Source organism: Hemicordylus capensis, chromosome 2, assembly GCF_027244095.1.
Source record: "Hemicordylus capensis ecotype Gifberg chromosome 2, rHemCap1.1.pri, whole genome shotgun sequence".
Lineage (NCBI taxonomy): Eukaryota > Metazoa > Chordata > Lepidosauria > Squamata > Cordylidae > Hemicordylus > Hemicordylus capensis.
The window spans coordinates 309,463,082-309,480,603 of record NC_069658.1 but is presented as its reverse complement, the minus strand read 5'-3'; the positions used below and the strand labels follow the sequence as shown (position 1 = coordinate 309,480,603).

The window sequence follows — 17,522 nt, the reverse complement described above, 5'->3', positions numbered from 1 at the left end:
TTGCCTCCGATTTTGTCTTTACCATTCTGAAACAGAGGCAATAGTACTTATTAATTGCACTGAGATAGGCACTGGGAGTATATATTCCATAAGGTGTTAAAGCACTGCAGCAACAGGAAACTCCTAATAACCAGGCAAAATCTGAAAGTAACATGTATTTTGAAGAAGTTTAACTTCAGGAAAAGTTTAACGTCAGGAAGCAGTTACCTGCATAAGCTGCTGTTTCAGCTTCTGGATTTCAGAAATATTCAGCTCACTCAAGAGATCAGACACAAGGCTAGGAGCTGGAGGGAAGCTCTCATTTTTCTTGGGTGTGGATGCTTTATTATTGCCACTGTTGATTTTACTCAGGCAGTTCTGTTCAAAGCCATTCACAATTTCATCATTATTGGGCTCTGTGGTTTCATCACTGAACTTCAATCCATCCAAAGAGATGTTCAAGTGGCTGGTATACATGGAATCATTAATATTCATATAATGAGACAGCTCCTTGCGGAGATTATTTTTCTGTTCACGTTCTGTCTTCAGAGTCTCCAAGGCCTCTTCAAGCTGGCGTTCCGATATTTCTTTCAGTCTTATGGCATCTTCCAGCTGGCTGTTAAGGAACTCAGTTACCTCTTCAAGCCTCTTGATTTCATGCTTCAGCCCTTCAAATTCCACCTAGGACAAAAGAAGTGTTATTAAAATTTCTGATACCACAAGACAATATAGAGAGCAGGGAATGTTCCAATGCTAACTTTGATTCTGAGACTAAAAAAATAAAGAATGCTTTGATGAAAAGAGTTGCATGGAGAGGACAAAGTTTCACAGCAAAAGGCTAAGTTCTTCCTCAGACATATCATAATTAAAGCACAGCATTTCAGTTAATTTAGGTAAAGCAGGTAAAGCATTTCTCATTACCTTAAGAGGAAGGTAAAAGTGAGGAAGAATTTAGCCTTTTCCTGTGAAACTATCTGATGTTCAAAAGCAACGCTGACAATCGTCTCAAGACAATGATCTGACTTTGACTTTAACAAATAGCTCTGAAATAGCCCCAACTTAGTCAGGGCTATTTCAGAGTTATTTGTTAAAGTCAAAGTCAGATCAGTGTCTTGAGACAAATGTCAGCATTGCTTTTGAACATCAGACGGATGTCAAGTTAAAGGTCAACTTCTATTCTATACACTAAAACCTGTTGAAGGCTGCACAAGGAGAAAAACTGACATGAAACAAATTCACATCCAGTCATATATCCAAAAGGTCCCATATATATATATATATATATATATATAGAGAGAGAGAGAGAGAGAGAGAGAGAGAGAGAGAGAGAGAGAGAGAGAGAGAGAGAGTCGCATCTAGTCATATATCCAAAAGGTTGTGTGTGTGTGTGTGTGTGTGTGTGTGTGTGTGAAAGGAGCAAATTCCAAACTATGGATCATTAGGAAATAGACTGAAAATAAAACTGCTAGTATTAAAATATTTTTAACTAAGAAGTACATTAATGTTTTTATTTAAGTGTAGTAAGCCACTTTGCAGACCTAATGGTTGAAAAGAGGGACATAAATCTAACAAACACATAGAAAGTATCATTGGTAGACTTACCTGAAAGGTTTTTTCTCCCCAGTTTGTGAGAGAATCCGTTGAAACAGGTTGTCATGCCCTGTTGCTCCCTGGAGGCAGGACTTAAGCAAAAACTAAACTAGCTCTGTGATGCCTCTGCTGGATCCACCCAGTTCCAGGACTGTCTGGCGATGTTATCAGGTTGCAGCTTTGTACAGTGATGGACGACGGATCCAACTTAATGAATCGTTCAGAGGAGAACCAAGATGACTCCAGGAAAAAATGAAAAAACATACAAATAAGACAAGCAAAAGCAGAAGGAAGTGACAAGACAACAGGCTACCTGTTCCCACAAAAGCAGGTAAGAGTCAATTATAATCAAACCAAAATACAGAGAACCACACCCATAAACCAAGGGTGGGTTGGATACCTTCACACACTGGGAGGAAAGAACCTTCATGGTAAGTCTACCAACGTTACTTTTTCCAGTATGAGAGGGTATCCATTGAAACAGGATGCACCAAAGCGGTAGTCACTGGGTGGGCAGTTTATGTCAAGGATAGAAAGCCTAGGTAGAGGCTATGCATTGGAGAACATTATGCCCAAATGCTGCCAAGGCACACTGGTAGGCGTTCAACCTACCAGTGTAGTGTCTAACAAAGGGAGATACTGTAGTCCATGTAGCTGCCCTGCATATCTCAGAGATGCGGGTGTTTACAGAGAAAGCAGCTGACGTAGCTGTGTGGTGAGTCAAATGTGTCATGATCTTGAGTGGTGGGTGAAAGCACAGAGACTAGTATGCGGTAGTTATGCAAGCTTTAATCCAATGAGCAAGCACCACCGCTGAAGGTTTGGATTCTATTGTAGCTGCCTGGCACAAAGCGAACATGGAATCTGTTCGGCAGAAAGATGCAGTGCACTTGAGATATATTTTAAGGGCTCTCTTAACATCCAAAGTATACCATAGTTTTTCTTTCGGGTGCTGAGGCTGCGGACAGGACAACGGGAGGATGATGTCCTGATTTCTGTGAAAAGTACAGTTCACCTTGGGGTAGAAGGTAGGCTCCATTTTAAGTACAACTGCATCTGCTTGGAAAATGCACAGATATTTATAAATGGAGAATGCCCCCAGCTCCGACACCCAGAGGGCAGACGTAATAACCACCAGGAAGAGCACCTTGTAGGTAAGGAGCTTGAGTGACGCCATCTTGAGGGACTCAAAAACTGCTTTGGTGAATGAGTTAAGCACTTTGGGAAGCAATGGATTATTGGGGAGGGGGGGAAATTGGATGCTCCCCTCAGGAAATGTCTGGATGTGAAGATAATGAGATTTTTAGATGAGCTAGACAGAACTGATGAAAGTGCAGATGCTTGTCTCCTGAGAGTGTTAGGCTGTAAACTCTAGTCCAGACCTGCTTGGAGAAAAGCCAGAATGTGTTTTACTTTTGCTTGCAAGGGTGGAAACCATTCTTTCTTGGCCCGTTTCAAGAATGCCATCCATGTAGCTTGATAATATGTGGTTCATAGAAGGTATGCATGAAGCCAATATAGTGTACAAGATCTCAGAGGAGCAACCCTTGGCAGTTAGAATTGTGTGCTCAGTAGCCATGCATGAAGGCGTAGCCATTCTGGTTCGGAGTAGTTGAGTGGGCCTTGCCTTAGGAGATCTGTCCACTCCAGAAGAGGCCAGGGAAGTTCCACCGTCAGTTCCATCAGATCCGAGAACCAGGGTCTCCTGGCCCTGTAGGGAGCCAACAGAATCAGTGGCATCCCTTGTTCTCTGAATCTTGGGAATCAGAGCAAATGATGGGAAGGCATAAAGAAGCCCCTCAGGCCATGGAGCTGTCAGTGCATCTAATGCTTCCACTTGTGGGCAGCTGTATTCTGGAAAAGAAATGTGGAGTCTGATGCTCATAGGTCTAGGGATGGATGGCAGAACTGGTGGGAGATCATTTTGAATACCTTCATGTTCAATTTCCACTCTGATTGGTCCACTTCGTCTGCTGAGCCAGTCTGCCTCTGTGCTAAATCTTCTGCTGAGATCCAAATCTTCTGTTTGGCTTTGATGTGCACTAGGTGCTGTTTCACCCAAAGGAAGAGATTGTTGGACTTGTCCATCAATAACCAAGATCACGTACCTCCCTGGTGATTGATGTGTGCCTTGGTGACCACCTTGTCTCTTCTGATTAGGATGTGGTTTTTTCTGGATTAGGTCGGTGAATTGTATCAGAGCCAGATGTACCACTGTTTTGAGGCCATTCATCTCAAGAAATAAATATACTCTCAGGTGACTCTTCCATGAACTGTCATCTGGTAAATAAATATTGCATTGCTATGTCAGAAAGTTAGTTGTAGAATTGCTTGGGGAGCGACCTCATGCCCCTGGAGGATGCTGGAGGATCCCATTCTTCCTGAAGTACATCCCAGAAGAGAGATGGGAAAAGAAAAACTGGTTTGGACCGGAAAGAGTAAGGAAAAACTTCTAAAGCAACTGCTTCTGTATTAGAAGGCATTAAAACTGATTCAGGATTAGTGTGTAAAGTCTTACAGGCCTTGCCTAACAAGATTTCAAAATCCTCATATTTGAATAACTCTGTTTGATGCCCCTCATCACTGAATCATTTCTCCTCCTCCTTATAAGATTGCCCCCCTTGCAGTTATTGATTGCAGTTATCCCTGCTAACTGGGCAAAGAGGCACCTTTTACTGTGGTGATTCTCTTTATTTAGCAGGGGGAGAGTAACTGGCCCTATCCACCCCCAGCACATTACCTCCAGTGACTGTTGCTGGTGTCGATCTTGTGTTTCTTTTTAGAATGTGAGCCCTTTGGGGACAGGGAGCCATCTTATTTATTTATTATTTCTCTGTGTAAACCGCCCTGAGCCATTTTTGGAAGGGCGGTATAGAAATTGATTTAATAATAATAATAATAATAATAATAATAATAATAATGCCCCCTTGAGAAGCGAGGACTGGCGGGTATCGAGGAGAGACTGGCCCCCAGTAGGCTTTGTAGAGATTGGTGAAGTCTGCACTCCTGCAGTACTTGGAGAAACTGAGACGGGGCGATGAGACTCCTGCTGTACATTAGGAAGCCCTCTGTTTTCCCACCCAGAGGAAGCCCTCTGTTTTCCCATCCAGTAGGGAGCAGAATATTCTGAGAAAGCGTGAACTGAAATAGGCCTGCTGGAGACAGGAGCTCTTGAAACTCCTTCTTCACATTAAGGTTTGAAGTTGGGATAGCAATTATTTCTGTTCTAATTGGCTTGCAAAGGTACTGAAATGCTATGCACTGGAGATCTACTCCTATGATGGTGCCTAACTCCCCTTGAATGGTCTCATGGATCAAGAGAGTGCTGGCAATCACGAAAAAGAGCATGCTCGGGTATATTGCCTGCTGGAAGGCAGTCTGGGTCTGAATCTGCCTCTTTCCCACTCTGGAGTGGCCCACCTAGCTGGGCTGGATAGTACAGAGGAGTGAGAGCTTTGGAACATAGGAAGCTGCCTTATACCAAGTCAGGCCATTGGTCCATCTAGCTCAGCATTGTCTACACAGACTGGCAGAGGCTTCTCCAAGGTTGCAGGCAGGAATCTCTTTCAGCCCTATCTTGGAGATGCCAGGGAGGGAACTTGGAACCTTCTTCATGCTAACATGCAGGCGCTCTTCCGAAAGCGGCCCCATCCCCTAGAAGAAGTACCTTACAGTGCGCTCACATGTAGTATCCCATGCAAATACAAACCAAGGCAGACCCTGCTTAGCAGAAGGGACAATTTATGCTTGCTACCACAAGACCAGCTCTTCACTGTGCAGTGCTGTTAGCCTAACAGAGGTGCAGCAGGCCATGGAAGCATGGAAGCACATTAGGCGCTGGCAAAATCGGGGGTGGATTAGCAGGAATGGGATTTCAAGTGTTTCCACTGTTGCGAAGGTCTCTGGCTATGATGTCCCTGATCCATTGGGACAGATCAAGGGGATACATTCTCCATGCAAGGAGGTGGGAAGCAGGTGACAAAATGAGGCTCTGCAGGGGTGATAACTAGCACTGGGGTTACAGGTTCTGCTGACTTGGGTTCAGGAGTATGACGGATTACTAGATTTCTCACTGTGACCAGCAGTGTAGGTGGGGTGGGGTGCACGGTAACCACAACTACAATCAGTTGTGCTGGACCATGCTCCTTTGAGGAGATAGTTTGATCCTTGTTAGGGTCCATCAGTTGGTTGAGAGGCCCCTTTGGTACTTCCTCCCCTTCGGAGACTGGCTGCATGGTCAGGGCCAGATCAGCAGGCTCCACTGGAAGTTCAAGAGGGAGAGGCGCATGGCAGGATCTCCCTGAATGGGCGGGTTTGCTGGCTCCTCTGAGCAGGGCAGTGGCAGCTCCGTGCCCACACTGGAAGGCAAGACAGCCAGTAGTTGTTCTTTAGTTGGCTGATGAACACCCTCTCCCCTTGGCGCAGAGGATGAGGAGGAATAAAGTGCAGCTCGAAGCTGGATCCTCTTCCTGCAGCAGCACACTCCGTGGTCTTCCAACAGCACACATCCTGGGGTTTTTTGGGCCGCTTGCTGGTGATCCTGCTTTCTGGTCTTGGACCTGCCCGTGCATCTTTTCTCCATGTCCTCAGACCGCGAGAGGGAAGGACCCACTTGCTGCTTAAGAACATAAGAACAGCCCTGCTGGATCAGGCCCAAGGCGCATCTAGTCCAGCATCCTGTTTCACACAGTGGCCCACCAGATGCTGCATAGTAGAGAGAAGGCGAGGAGAAAGACTGAAGAGGAATTTGGGAGAAGCGGGTAGGAAGGGCAGGAGGAGCAAAGTCAACAGGAGGAAAACACAGAGCAATAGAGGCAGAAAAAGGTGTAGGAAAAGTAGAAAACGCTGAGGGGAAAAGGAGTAAAGCTGGAGCTGAGTGGAAGACGGGAGCAGGATAGGACCGGAACTGGATAGATCTAGCAGAAGCTGCATTGTGGAGCTACTTTCATTTTTGCTCAAGTCCCGCATCCAGGGAGCAAGAGGGTGTGACAACCTGTTTCAACGAATAACCTCGCACACTGGGAAGAAATTATAATGCCTTTTTAATGCAAATCTGTGGTGCGGCCACATTTGGAATATTGGCTGACATCCTGACTAAGGCAGCATGGACTGCCTCAGTCCATAGACACAGGAATGTATGTCTGTGCTACAGAGAGTTTCTCCACTGCTGCTACATGCACAGGAGGGAAGCAATTTTCAGCCTCCTTCTCTGCCCCCAGAAGTACACTTGATTTCCAAAAATGTGTTGCTGAATGCTGTGCAAACACCCTCAGTGACATACTTTCAGAAGGCATACTTCCCAGAGGCAGGGAAGATAACTGAAAATGGTTCCAGCAGCACCAGCAGTAGCAGCAGGGCACCTCCCAGTGCAAGGGTGCAGCTCCCTTGGCATCCTTGCTGGGTTAGTCAAAATCTGTGCACAACTCTGGTCACTACATGTCAAATTAAAAAAAGATATTGTAGATCTAGAAAAGGGCAACTCAAACGATAATCTCAGATGGCCCTTTTGTCGGTCCCTGTTTTTCGAGAGGTTCGGAGTTCTAGGACCCGCGAAAGGGCCTTTTTGGTTGCTGCCCCACTTCTTTGGAACTCTCTTCCCCTTCAAATTCGTCTAGCCCCTTCCTTACTGATCTTCAAATCTCTACTGGAGACTTTTCTTTTTCGCCAGGCTTTTGCCCTGTAGTTTACTTTATTTGTTTTCCATTAGCTACTTTAGTTTTTAATTTAGAATGCAATCTTTAATGTTGCCTTATCCTGCACTATTTTTCTTATGAGAAAAGGCTACACACCCCTGCTAACTGAGCAAAGAGGCACTTTTAAAAAGTGGCGATTCTCTTTATTTAGCAGGGGGAGAGCAACTGGCCCTATCCAACCCCAGCACAGCATCCCTCCAGTGGCTGTTGCTCGTGGCTGTCTTACATTTCTTTTTTAGACTGTGAGCCCTTTGGGGACAGGTAGCCATGTAATTAATTTCTGTCGGTCTGTCCCTAAGCTACTTAGGGAACTTTGGTTGAAAAGCAGTATATAAATATTTGTTGTATTCATATTCATATACACACTTTTCATTTAGAAAATAGATGACTTAGTGAGAACGTGACTAATGCTTATAAAGTTATGCACCGTGGGAAGAAAACTGATACGGATAAATGTTTTCTCCTTCTCATAACACTATAAATCCAGAGTAAACCAATGAAGCAAAGTGGCAGGAGATTTAGGAGGGCAAAAGGAAGTACTGCTTCATATGCTGCATAATTCATTTGTGGCATTTGATGTCACAAGATATGGTGGGGTCCACTAGCTTTTATGGCTCTCAAAGGGGACCAGACAATGGCTGTATGTTACCTCCAGATTCAGAGTTTATATGCCTCTGAACACCAGTTGTTGCACAGCAGTCAGTGGCAGGATATGGTATTACCTTCACCCCTGCATGAGTTTTTCAGAAGCATCTGTTTGGCACAGTGAAAAACAGGAAGATGGACTAGATAGGCCTAGGGGTTCTCCTATATTCTCATGTTACATTCTTAAGGTTACTTAAGCTGTCAAGTTAAATAAGTAAACAGAAAAATAAGTAAAATGAGAAGATGAAGCCTTGTATAAACCAATAGTATAAAGACTGGTGGATGAAAAACTACCATTAGCTTTTGAATGAAATCTATGGTTTCACAGGAATCTACATATTTTCAGGCAGAACACGCCTGAAGACAAGTGCCTATGAGACAGGGGTGTCCAACCTCAACTCTCCAGCTGTTTTTAAACTACAACCCCATAATTCGCAGCCAACGTAGCCAATAGTCAGAGATGATGGGAGTTGTAGGCCAATATCTGCAGGAGGACAATTGGCATCCCTGCTCTAAGAGCAAGAGAGGGTATTTAAATACCCACCTGATTCTGTTTCAAAACAGAGACTTGTTTCTGAAGGCAAATATTCTCCTCCTCAAGCTCAGTATAATCTTGCAGTAAGCGAGCTTCTCTGAATTTATACTCCTTGATGTCATCTCGCAAGCGCCCCCTCTGGATCTCCACATTCTGATTTATCTGCAACAGATACATAATAATTAATTACATTTTTTACATTATACCTTGTCATCTAAAAAATTCTAGGCAGTTATTTTATATTTCAGGAATAATACTTTTTACAAACACATACACACCATAAAGACTATCAATATCTAAGGGGTAAGACTGATTTGATTTTTTAAAGATAATTTCAAAAAATACAGTCTTCAAGTGCTAATTTTAAAACTAGTAGAAACCTATATTTAAACACTTCTTTAAAAATTAACTGTAAGGACCTTAAGGCTGCTATAAAGCCGTGGAAAAGTGACTTAACTAGAACAAAGCAGAATTAGGATAGATATCAGGAAATGCTTTTAAAAGCAAGAATGGCTTGTTGTTGGTTTTTGTTGTTGTTGTTGAAGACAACCAAATTGACCAGAGATGTTGCATCTCTTTCCCGGGAGGTATAAGAAGAGAGTGGATGAGTATCTGTCAGGTATGATTTAAGCTCAGTTGATGATCCGTGATGTTCTTTCAAATCTATTATTTACTTCAGCTGTCTGAGAAATGTTATATTCCTGGGATGGGCGAGGGAGAGAAGAGGTGACAATTAAAGCTGATATGCAATTGTAGCGAGAGAAGAATACAGTTGTGACTGCACACTTCATAAACATCTTAAGTGTGAATCTGAAAAAAGGATCTGAAAGAAATAGTAAGATAAAGCATTTTCCCATTAGTTTAGCAATCAAAGCAACCATACCATGCCTGTGCCATCACAGGATCAACAGCCCAGTTAGCTGTAGGAAGGCAGCCTTATTTTCTTTGAACACGTAGCTAACAGAGAATGCATTTTGTCACCTGGAAGTCAGTGTGTTGTAGTGGATAGAATGTCAGACAAAATGGGGAGACTCAGGTGCAAATCCCTGCTCAGCGAGGAAGTTCACGAAGTGGGCTTTATTGGGCATGTCACTATTTCTCAGCCCAGTCTACCTTGTAAGGATAAAATGGGTGAAAGGAATGTGACTGTGCACAACTGAATTTCTTTGAGGAAATATGGGTTAAAATTAGCAACCAGCCAATAATATAAAGTACTAAGTACTCCCTCCCCAATAACTGCAGATTAATACTGCAGGTCTTTGACTTGCTTTACTGCTGACTGACTTAAACTGTAAGCTCTTCTAGGAATCGTGTTACTTCTGTGATCTGTCAACAGCAAGCACTGTCTGTGTTCAATACAGACATCCAGATGGGCACTAATATAAATATCCATTCTCACAACCCAGTGATGTAAAAAATGGCAAACACAGACGAGGCTGTCATCATGACTCAACATTTAACAAAGCTTCTTCCAGTTACCTTAGCATGAAAAAGCTGCAATTAGTTCAGCCATATGAATGAAAAAAATTAAAATATATAATTTCAATATGGTAACAGCACAATTGTCAGATTATATATATAAAAATAATAAGGCACAAAGAAACCATGTTTGTTGAAAAATAAGCTTTAGGATCCCAAAGCCTTTTGTTGATTAGGTCATAAGAAGAATCACCTGAACAACAAATCCAATAAAGCTAACAATAGCCATCACTCAGGCAGATTAAACCGTTTAAGTCAGTCTAGCTACTCTCAGCAGTTTAGAAAATAGGGCATCACAACCTGAACACCAAGTCATACAATAAAAATTGTTCTTAATGAAGAAGAGAGTGCAATCCATATCCCCATGCTATAGAAAAGGATGCATGAATTTATTCAAGGCATATCCAGAGCACAGTATTCCTGAAAATGAAAATTAAAGTACAACAAGACTAAGATTTTTAATTTGCAGGAGTTCTTAAGATGTTCTAAGTTTCTGCCATATTTAGGGTCTTGTTCCAGCACAGCAGTGCATGCTTCTCCCCTGCAACCCACATTCACAGACCTGGCACTGTTAATATCAAATTCTAAGACGTTAATAAATGTCTTGGATGTTTGTAAGAGATTTGTTCTTTGGATTATTATAATCTGTAAATTAATGGTATGGATAGTTGCTTTTTGTGTGTGCCTGTGCATGTGCCTGTGCGTGTGCACACACACAAACACACAAGTGTGCATACACATAAAACAGAACAATGTGGGTGTGGATATATTAATTATATTTGCTTATTTATGAACTTTAGAAACCCTCTTGAGAAAGTTTCTCTCAAAACACATCAGAATAAACAATACTGTATTTGCCTGCACAGCTGCTGTTTCTTTTCTGCAGATTATCTGCAGCTGTTTCATTCCTCTTGTTGCTAATTTTAACTTTAGCCCCTTGCACTCACAGTTTAATTCAAACTTTTTTCTTACAACTACGTCTAAATGCTTGATCATTTGTTTTAAACCCAAAATACCTCTAAGAGCATTCACGAGTCTAGATAACAGTTTGGGGAGACCCAAATGAAAGAGAGGGAAAGAGTGGGAGCAAGGGAGGAAGCAAGATCTCCTGTTTCTCTGTGAAATGAACATTTTGTTGTAATTGGCATAGGAAAGACCATTATATATAGGTGGATCTTACTTAAGTATACAGTTATCTATGAAGTGAGGAAAGAAGATATAACAAACATGTCATTCCATCAAATACCAACATCTGTAGAACAAGTAAACAGAGGCACGCACACCCCAGATGGAGCTAGATTCTTCGTTGAAAATGCAGATCACCAAGAACCAGATACATTCTTTCAAATGTCTTTTTCCTCCCTTCTGATACAAACATGTTACAAAATATATGCAGAGCGCCTTTTAGGTAGGGCAACAGAAGGCATGCACACACAGGAAGGGGTGGAGCCATCATTGAGTGAACGGGTTCAAAGAACCCAGGTCACCAATGAAAAGGGCCGCTGGACACCCCCTCCCCCGCTGCTCCCCCGCACAAGGGGGTGTGGCCCAATTGCCTGAAGCCAATTGTCTCAAGGCACTTACTACCCTGGCTATCTTGGCAAAGATGCACCTTTTAGTGTGGTGATTATCTTTATTTAGCAGGGGGAGAGTAACTGGCCCTATTGACCCCCAGCATAGTACCTCCAGTGACTGTTGCTGGTGTCTATCTTATGTTTCTTTTAGACTGTGAGCCCTTTGGGGACAGGGAGCCATCTTATTTATTTATTTATTATTTCTCTATGTAAACCACCCTGAGCCTTATTTGGAATGGCAGTACAGAAACTGAATTATTATATTATTATTATTTACACAGTCAGACAGGTGTTATTGACTGGTTTGTTTTATCCAGAAATTGAGTCCTTCCCAAGGACCTGGGATGGCTGAATTTTATTGTCAATGTTGTTGCTGTTGTTATAGATATAGTCGCAGAATATAGGCTGTTCCCAGTAAAGCTGCTTTTTGTAATTGGCTGATGGTGATTTCTGTGGCCCCTATGGTGTTGAGGTGCTCTTTAAGGTCTTTTGGAACTGCACCCAGGGCAGTTACCACTGAGATTATTTTGGTCTTTTTCTGCCACGGCCTTTCAATTTCAATTTGTAGATCTTTGTATTTGGTGATTTTTTTCTATTTCTTTTTCTTCTATTCTGCTATCCCCTGGTATTGCTGTGTCGATTATTTTGACTTGTTTTTCTTTTTTCTCGACTACAGTTATATCTGGTGTATTGTGTGGCAGATGTTTGTCTGTTTGTAGTCGGAAGTCCCATAATATTTGTACATCTTCATTTTCTTCAACTTTTTCAATTTTATGGTCCCACCAATTTTTGGCTACAGGTAGCTTGTATTTTTTGCAGATGTTCCAGTGTATCATCCCTGCTACCTTGTCATGCCTTTGTTTGTAGTCAGTCTGTGTGATCTTTGTAAAACAGCTGATTAGGTGGTCCACAGTTTCATCTGCTTCTTTACAAAGGCGGCACTTGCTGTTTGTTGTGGATTTTTCAACTTTTGCTCTTATTGCATTTGTTCTTAGTGCCTGTTCTCGTGCAGCCAATATTATACCTTCTGTTTCTTTCTTCAAGTTGCCATTCTTAAGCCATTGCCAGGTCTTGGTGATGTCTGATTTTCCACTTATATTGTGCAAATATTGACCATGCAGTGGCTTATTTCTCCATTTTTCTGCTCGGTTCTTGACTTGTTCTTTCTTGTAGGCCTGCTTTGTTTCATTGGTGTTGAATAGTTTCTCGTTCTTGACCATTTGAAGTGCATCTTCTTCACTGTCCTTTATATATTCTTCAAGGCCTCTTTTCTCCTCCTCTACTGTTTGATGGACTTGCAGCATTCCTCTTTCACCTGAGCTGAGAGGAAGGTATAACCTATCTACATCACTGCTGGGGTGCAGAGCATGATTGATGGTCATGATTTTCCTGGTCTTACGATCTAGCGTCTCTAGCTCTGCCTGGGTCCAGTCTATTATTCCTGCAGTGTATCTGATAACAGGTATAGCCCAGGTGTTTATGGCTTGTATGGTGTTCCCGCCATTGAGTTTGGACTTGAGGATTTTCCTAACTCTCCTCATGTATTCACTTCCAATTTTTCTTTTAACTTCAGTGTGTGCGATGTTATCAGCCTGGAGAATGCCCAAGTATTTGTAAGGTTCTTTCTCTTCCAGGTTCTTGATCTTGCTTCCATTGGGCAGTTCTATTCCTTCTGTTTTTGTTATTTTTCCTCTGTTCATTATTAATGCAGCACACTTGTCTAGTCCAAACTCCATTGCTATATTGTTGTATTATTATTATTATTATTATTATTATTATTATTATTGCTTGCTGGTGGGGGGGATAGCACAATCTCAGCACACGCAGTGAAGCAATCATATTAACCTAAATACAGACCTGAACCTATAGACCCAAACAGTCTCCGTTTAATTACTGGCACGATACTGGCCAAAAAAAAAACCACACATGCACGCTGACTGATGGTATTTTCTAACAAAGCTGCTGACTAGCTTCAATTCATCGCATAACTGCTTTCAAGTGTCTTATCAAATGCCGGTTTCTCCATGGAAACACATACACATTAAGTAACTCAGCTTCTATACCCTCTGCACCAGTTTGTGCCTTCCTGCATACCTTAATCCCCATGCTCATTCAGCCTCCTGGTCAGGCTGTATAAAACAACAACACATACACCACACATACACACTCCCTGCTTGGTACTGCATCTCATCTCTAGCCTGAGGTATGTAGGCAGACAGTCAAACATGTCAGTCCATTCTGAGATCCAAATGGGCTTATGACCATCATCATAAGGAAAACATAACATATTTAAAATTAAATCCTCCTAGATAATGAAGTATTTGCTTACTGTTGTACAATACATGGTTAAAAGGAAGATACTGGCTGAAACCTATACCAAGTTACTCAGAAGTATTCTCATTTAAATTAATGGGACAAATTCATCATAATTAACTTATACTATTAATTTCAATGGGACTGCTCATAAGTAATTTGAACTGTTTAATTACATGAAAATGTAAACAATGGAAACGCAAAAGGAAGCTTTGTTTTCCTTCTTATACATATGCTATCTTCCCTTTTAGCTACTCCCTGAAATATCAGCTACAAGATCTGTGATAAAATCAGCTTCAAAAATCGATCTACATAAGGTGAACATTTCATGTGATACAGAAACGATTCAGCAGCTAAAATATTTATCTGGAAACACACAGTATCCTAAGGGTGCCTAGAAACACTGCAGGTCAATGTACATAAACAATCAAATGCTTTCCTTTACTCCTTGTTAATCCTGTACACATCACATAGTGGCTGTCTTCCACTTCTCTTGGTGTTAAGAAAATTTACTTTACACCGTATTCCCATTTCCCATGAACAACAAGATTCCCATTTCCCATAAATAACAAAAAGAGTGGTATTCCTTAACCATTCATATATTTGATTACGCTGCTTGGTTAGCTGTCTTGTGTGCACACAAAAACAACACTGTTATGTCATAAACCAAGTGAACATTTATAATTCCAAGAGCTCCTGAAAATATATGCATTGAGTTCATCTAATGAGGCATTGTAAATGTTATACACTGTGCAGTTCCCCAAGGGAAGCTAATTAGCAATTGCTTCTTCACCTTTAAAGGCTGGTAAAATAAGGCAATTTGTTGGGAACAGTTAACAGTGCCTCACAGAAAATTGTTTTAAAAAATAGTCATAATGACAGATTCTTGGGTAAGACAAATAAATTCTAAAACTGACATTTTCCCAAAAAGGATTGTTCAAAAAAGAAAAGTCAATTTATTCTAAACCAATAATCATTTTCTTTCTTTTCACTTTTCATTGCATTGTGAGGCACTTCATTTAAAAATAATGATATCGGCTACTTTCCCCCCATCTTCTTCACAAGAACATTACAAACTGAATGACAGGATCTGCCTGCCTCTATGGGGTCAGATGGAGCACAGGGTTTGTCTTCCAGTTCAGGCTTGCTTCAGGCAATACTGCATGTGGTTACCAATTTTGCTTTCACGCTTCTAGAGCCCGTCAGCAGCCATTTCTCATTAGCATCCTGTGTGCAAAAAGCCCCAATATGGATTTTGTAATCTCATGCAGAAACAATAAATAAATAGTGGAGGCTGAGACAAGGAAATGCCCGTTTCTCAAAGAGTAGGATCTTCCTAGGCCAAAATATGGTGCAGAGGATATTAAAATACTTATTAGGTTCGAACAAGTGTCAATGTTCTGCAGAATTTGAGTGGAGCACAAGTTGGTGGTGTGGAGATTTGAAAATATCTCTCGTGTTGCACTAAAAGCATCACAAAATAAAGAAAATGATACCTTTCAGAAAAGGTACTTTACCGAAAACCATTTTGGCACTGTTGTCAAGATAGTACATTGATAACACATTCCTAAAGCACAACTACTTGTGAAGCAGGCTTGATGGCAATTGAATGTGCTTCTAAATGCATATGCCTGGAAACCTCAGCATTTAAAAACTGGATTTATGGCGGGTGGGGGGGACTTTCTACAGATTATGTTGTAGAAAGTCTCCTTGACTCTCTAAAATAAGCAGAAGCAACCACAAAGAGCCCTTCAAGCACTCACACATTCATATATCACAAAGGCATTAGTTGGGATCCAATGAGCTTTGTGGGGGAAAATGGTTAATACTCTCCTGGTATATTTAACAGTTTATTGTGTGGGCTGAGGCCACCTATGGGCATCAAGAACAAGGAGTGGGGGAAATAAATACAGAATTGACTGGTCACATGATATATTGATAGTTCTAAATCAGTGCAATGAAACATGTACCTATTGCTGTGCATTCATGCCCCATCTTTCGCCCTAAAAATGCCCCCCTGCAAGGAACCTTACAATTAATAAAAGATTAGAATAAAACATCAAAGTAACTATGCATTTGTGCATTGTGCCTTAAATGTTCAGTCAGACTGCACAAGGGGGCAACCATTATGTTCTATAAGAATGCTAAGTTATGAAATAAAGGACAAAACCTTTAGAAGAGCAACTATCTGACTAACCTACTTCTACCACACAGCCCTTCCCATACATGACTGTTTACTCCAGTCACACTTTTTGCAAGAACAATAGGGCAACTGTGAGCCACATGGGATCAAAGTGGAGCCATCAAGCAACCACTCAGAAGACTGTTTCAAGAGTCCATATTAACCAGTTATGCCCACTCTTTGGTGAGAAATAAATAGCTGCCCTGCAAGTCATGATGACATCACTATTGCACACTGCAAATGCAATGCTGCTGGAGCAACCCTGAGTGATGTTCTGACATCTGCAATCTTTTAGAAAAGAAGCTTTCTACGTTTCATCTATCCTAATTGGCTGTGGTTGGATGAAGTATGTTGCAGGACCTGCCATCATTACCAGAAGGCAGCTGGAATTAGCCGCCTTATCTAGCTATCTGTTTTGCACCTATGCCAGGCAGGATACAAAGGGGGAGCAACAACTTAAGCAAAGGAAATCACAAAGGGTGCTGTGTCATATGCATGCCTAACATGGATTTTTAGATACACAGACAAAAGGACAACAAAGAGCAGCGGTATATAGCAAGCTTTGAAAAATTACAACAGTATTAAAACAGAATCTAGAATTCACTAGCCAAAGTCTGCTCTTGTCTAAAGATGGAATCCTATGCTAGTAATACACGATTCAAGGTCATTGTTTTTCATTTAAAAAATCATGGTTCTGGCAAATCACAGTACATACAACATACATTTTGGTGCTGTTTACATTCTTCTCCAGCTCCCCCCCCCCCGCCGCCCCCAGCACTTTTAGCACTTACCATGACTAGTTCATAGTAAAATATTCTAGACTGAATTCATTAATGCAATATATAAACGCTTATTTTTCAAATACAGGAAGCAGTAATGTGTTTTTTTTAAAAACACAACAGTTTTTTGCCAGTTTTATGAAGCAACTTGAGGGGTTTTGTCTCAAGTTGCTTCACAAATATAGTGGGTATTAAAATATTTATTCACCTAGTTTAGTTTTTGAATTCCATTCTTTGTCTGTCCTCATTCCTCATAATGAAGCTATGAAATGGACATGTCTAAACTTTCCCAAAAGGAGAGCTTGGTGACTTCTTTAGCACCCAATATCACATTACAAACATACCTTGAACCTGATTACTGTAGCTAACACAAATCAGTGTCCCATGGGGCCAATTTCGAAGGGGAACAGAGGAAACAAACTCCTTACACCACTGTTCCCTCTAAGACGTGTGCACACCCACAAGTTTTTGGATGTCCGTTCAGTTCATTTTAAATCCCGCTCAGGTTGAATCAGGAAGGCCTCATTCTGAATGCATGTGCGCACACACTGCCTTGATACTTCTGCCCAGAACAAAACTCATTCTGCACAGAGATGAAAAAAATTAGAGGGACCACTGCCTTACACCACACACAGCGTGTCTTCCAGTTACCTTCCAAGCTGCTCACCCTGTGCTGCCTGCCCTAACAAGGGCCAGGAGTTCAAAAGCCCAACAGGTCTCCACAGCTCTCACCCACACCAGTCAGGCAGCCCA

At 41.6% G+C, this 17,522-nt stretch overlaps 1 protein-coding gene across 5 annotated transcripts in view; it reads right to left on the bottom strand.

Moving 5' to 3' along the window:
* Window positions 1-17,522, bottom strand: part of LOC128341719 (protein bicaudal D homolog 2-like) — a 314,941-nt gene that overhangs the window by 201,838 nt on the left and 95,581 nt on the right. For all 5 annotated transcript variants that reach the window (XM_053288159.1, XM_053288165.1, XM_053288162.1 and 2 more), the window contains exons 3-4: window positions 8,452-8,604; window positions 208-660 (exon numbers count right to left, since the gene is read on the bottom strand). In XM_053288159.1, coding sequence (XP_053144134.1) covers window positions 208-660; window positions 8,452-8,604 — 606 coding nt within the window. The remainder of the gene's footprint in view (window positions 1-207; window positions 661-8,451; window positions 8,605-17,522) is intronic.